The 2,272-nt window shown below is 34.3% G+C and overlaps 1 protein-coding gene across 1 annotated transcript in view; it reads right to left on the bottom strand.

Moving 5' to 3' along the window:
• LOC112523731 (probable (S)-N-methylcoclaurine 3'-hydroxylase isozyme 2) overlaps positions 1-2,272 on the bottom strand; it is a 4,678-nt gene that overhangs the window by 492 nt on the left and 1,914 nt on the right. Inside the window, exons 3-4 of the mRNA XM_025133407.1 lie at positions 1,073-1,163; positions 892-975 (exon numbers count right to left, since the gene is read on the bottom strand). Coding sequence (XP_024989175.1) covers positions 892-975; positions 1,073-1,163 — 175 coding nt within the window. The remainder of the gene's footprint in view (positions 1-891; positions 976-1,072; positions 1,164-2,272) is intronic.

Here is a 2,272-nt window from a genome sequence, read left to right as displayed (position 1 = left end):
TAGGCTAAATTAGTTGTTTTGTTAAGATAACTATTGGTAATTTTATTATATATTGGTTGTAATTCCATGTGAAGTGATTGGTTTTCTAGCTTTTGATAAAATATTTTTCCTTCTGTTGACTGAATTTACATCTATGCATGAAATCTTTATCCATATAATGTATCCCTGGAGGTCCTTGAGTTTCTCGAGTGTGAAATTTTGGATTTGGCCTCTAATTGTATATCTGCAGGCTTCATACATCATCTCCCTTGTGCACTTGTATAAATGAATAAATAGAATATGGAGAGACAGACAGGGAGAGATAATTTTTTTATTGAAATGTTTAGAAATCGTTTATTAGATACTTATCTTGATAAGTGTTACCAAAATATAGACAGGCGACGGCAGGTTGGTGGTGGAAATAAGCCATATAATGTCAAAAAAGGAAAGATGTAAAAAAGGAAAGGGTGGGGCTATAAGGCACCTTGGTAATTCGGACTAAAAGACACCATTTTATATAAAATCCTCATGGAATTCTATTAAGGCACCATGTGCAGTGCGGTGGCCAAAGCATGGTAATTCGGACCTATTAAGCAACATGTGCAGTGGCCAAACAGAGAACACAAAGATGCACTCCAGAAAGGTGTAGTGGCCAAACAGAGAACACAAAGATGCACTCCAAAAAGGTGCAGTGGCCAAACAGAAAAATAAGAGAAAACATAGAACACAAAGATGCACTCCAGAAAAAAAGAATCAACAAATCAAAGAAATTACAGTATACCAATATCAACATTCACATTAAAGTAGTAAAGAACATTTTTTCTGCTGTCATTCTACAGTATACCAATATCAACACATAATGGTTTTACCCCAAATCATGGTTTTGTGATGATATTAAAGAAAAATAATTACCTTTGAGAACCTCCAAAGAATCGCCTGAATCGCTTGTATCGCTTCACAGGTCAGTCCTGAATCGCTTGAATCGCTCCACACAAACTAACCAAATAAACCCTAACTTAACTAAATCAGATGACCCAATAAACCCTAACCTAACTCAAAATCAAGTAAGAAAATACGCAATAAACTAACTCACCTCCACAAAATCGGCTGAATCGTGTGGGATTTGAGAATCGCGTGACAAGAGCGTGAATCGTGCTTGATCATTTATAAACACTGTAAGTCGCCTGAATCGTTTTCTTGGAGAATGAAACGTCATCTCTGTAATCGTGCGTGGAGAGAGCGCGATAGAGATAGCCGGTCGTTGGGCAGAGGTGCGTTGGAAAGAGGAGCGTCTTTTGAAACTTGGAAGCGATAGAGGGCCAACTGGATATGTATGCTTAAGGGTAGTACTAATGCATAAAGACTTTAAGACTTTCTGCATTAAAGGGTAGTACCTTGTGCATGATAAAGTGTTTTTAAGACTTTGGGCAAATTTGCTTTATAAAGTAATATAGATTAATTTACGAGATTCAATTTATTCGTGTTTAATTTTTTGCAAATTCACTTTAGTAATTAAAATAATAATACATTTCATACATGATTACATAGAACAATTTAAACCATAAATAAAATTTCACAAGTTATTCACTCTTTCTCTCTCTCTCTCTCTCTCTCTCACACACACACACATATATATATGGTCAGGTTCACATGAGAACAAGGGTTTTTCGTGAGACCCGTAAGACCAATTTATGTTCATCGATTAACTTTATAAACTAATTATCTAATGGTGTAAAATTGCACGGTGGCAATTTTATGATTATTGAGAAGTCTTGTGGCAATTTTGTGATTATGAATATTCAGATTATAGATCTAATCCAAATATTGAGAATTAGTCGTACGGGTCTCACGAAAAACCTTTGGTCTCATATGATCGCAAGTATATATATATATATATATATAAAATAATATATATATATATATATATATATATGGATCAATACAGACAATAATTACAATTAATTAGCAATTCTCTTGGAGACGACGGCGACCATGTTTTTTCCAGCATGGCACACAGCCACCCCAATCTCTATTGTCTTTATGATATACTTTTTCTGATTCAACATCTTCTACATATAAACATAAAAAAAATTAGTATAAATTTATGTGTTTTTTTGTGTATCATATATCTAATCATATATGATATTGAAACTTCTCGTCTTCTTCATAAAATTTTTACCTTCTCACCTAAACCTACTGTAACACCCCCGTCCCGCGTGGTCAAAGACGGGAGATGCCACAATTGGAATAAAACAAACATGTGCTAAATAAAACAGAGCGGCTAATAAAAATT

This window comes from Cynara cardunculus (genome assembly GCF_001531365.2).
Source record: "Cynara cardunculus var. scolymus isolate 2C chromosome LG 12, CcrdV1, whole genome shotgun sequence".
Classification (NCBI taxonomy): Eukaryota; Viridiplantae; Streptophyta; class Magnoliopsida; order Asterales; family Asteraceae; genus Cynara; species Cynara cardunculus.
Note: the sequence above shows the minus strand (reverse complement) of the source record. Positions and strands in the feature narration are given on the sequence as shown.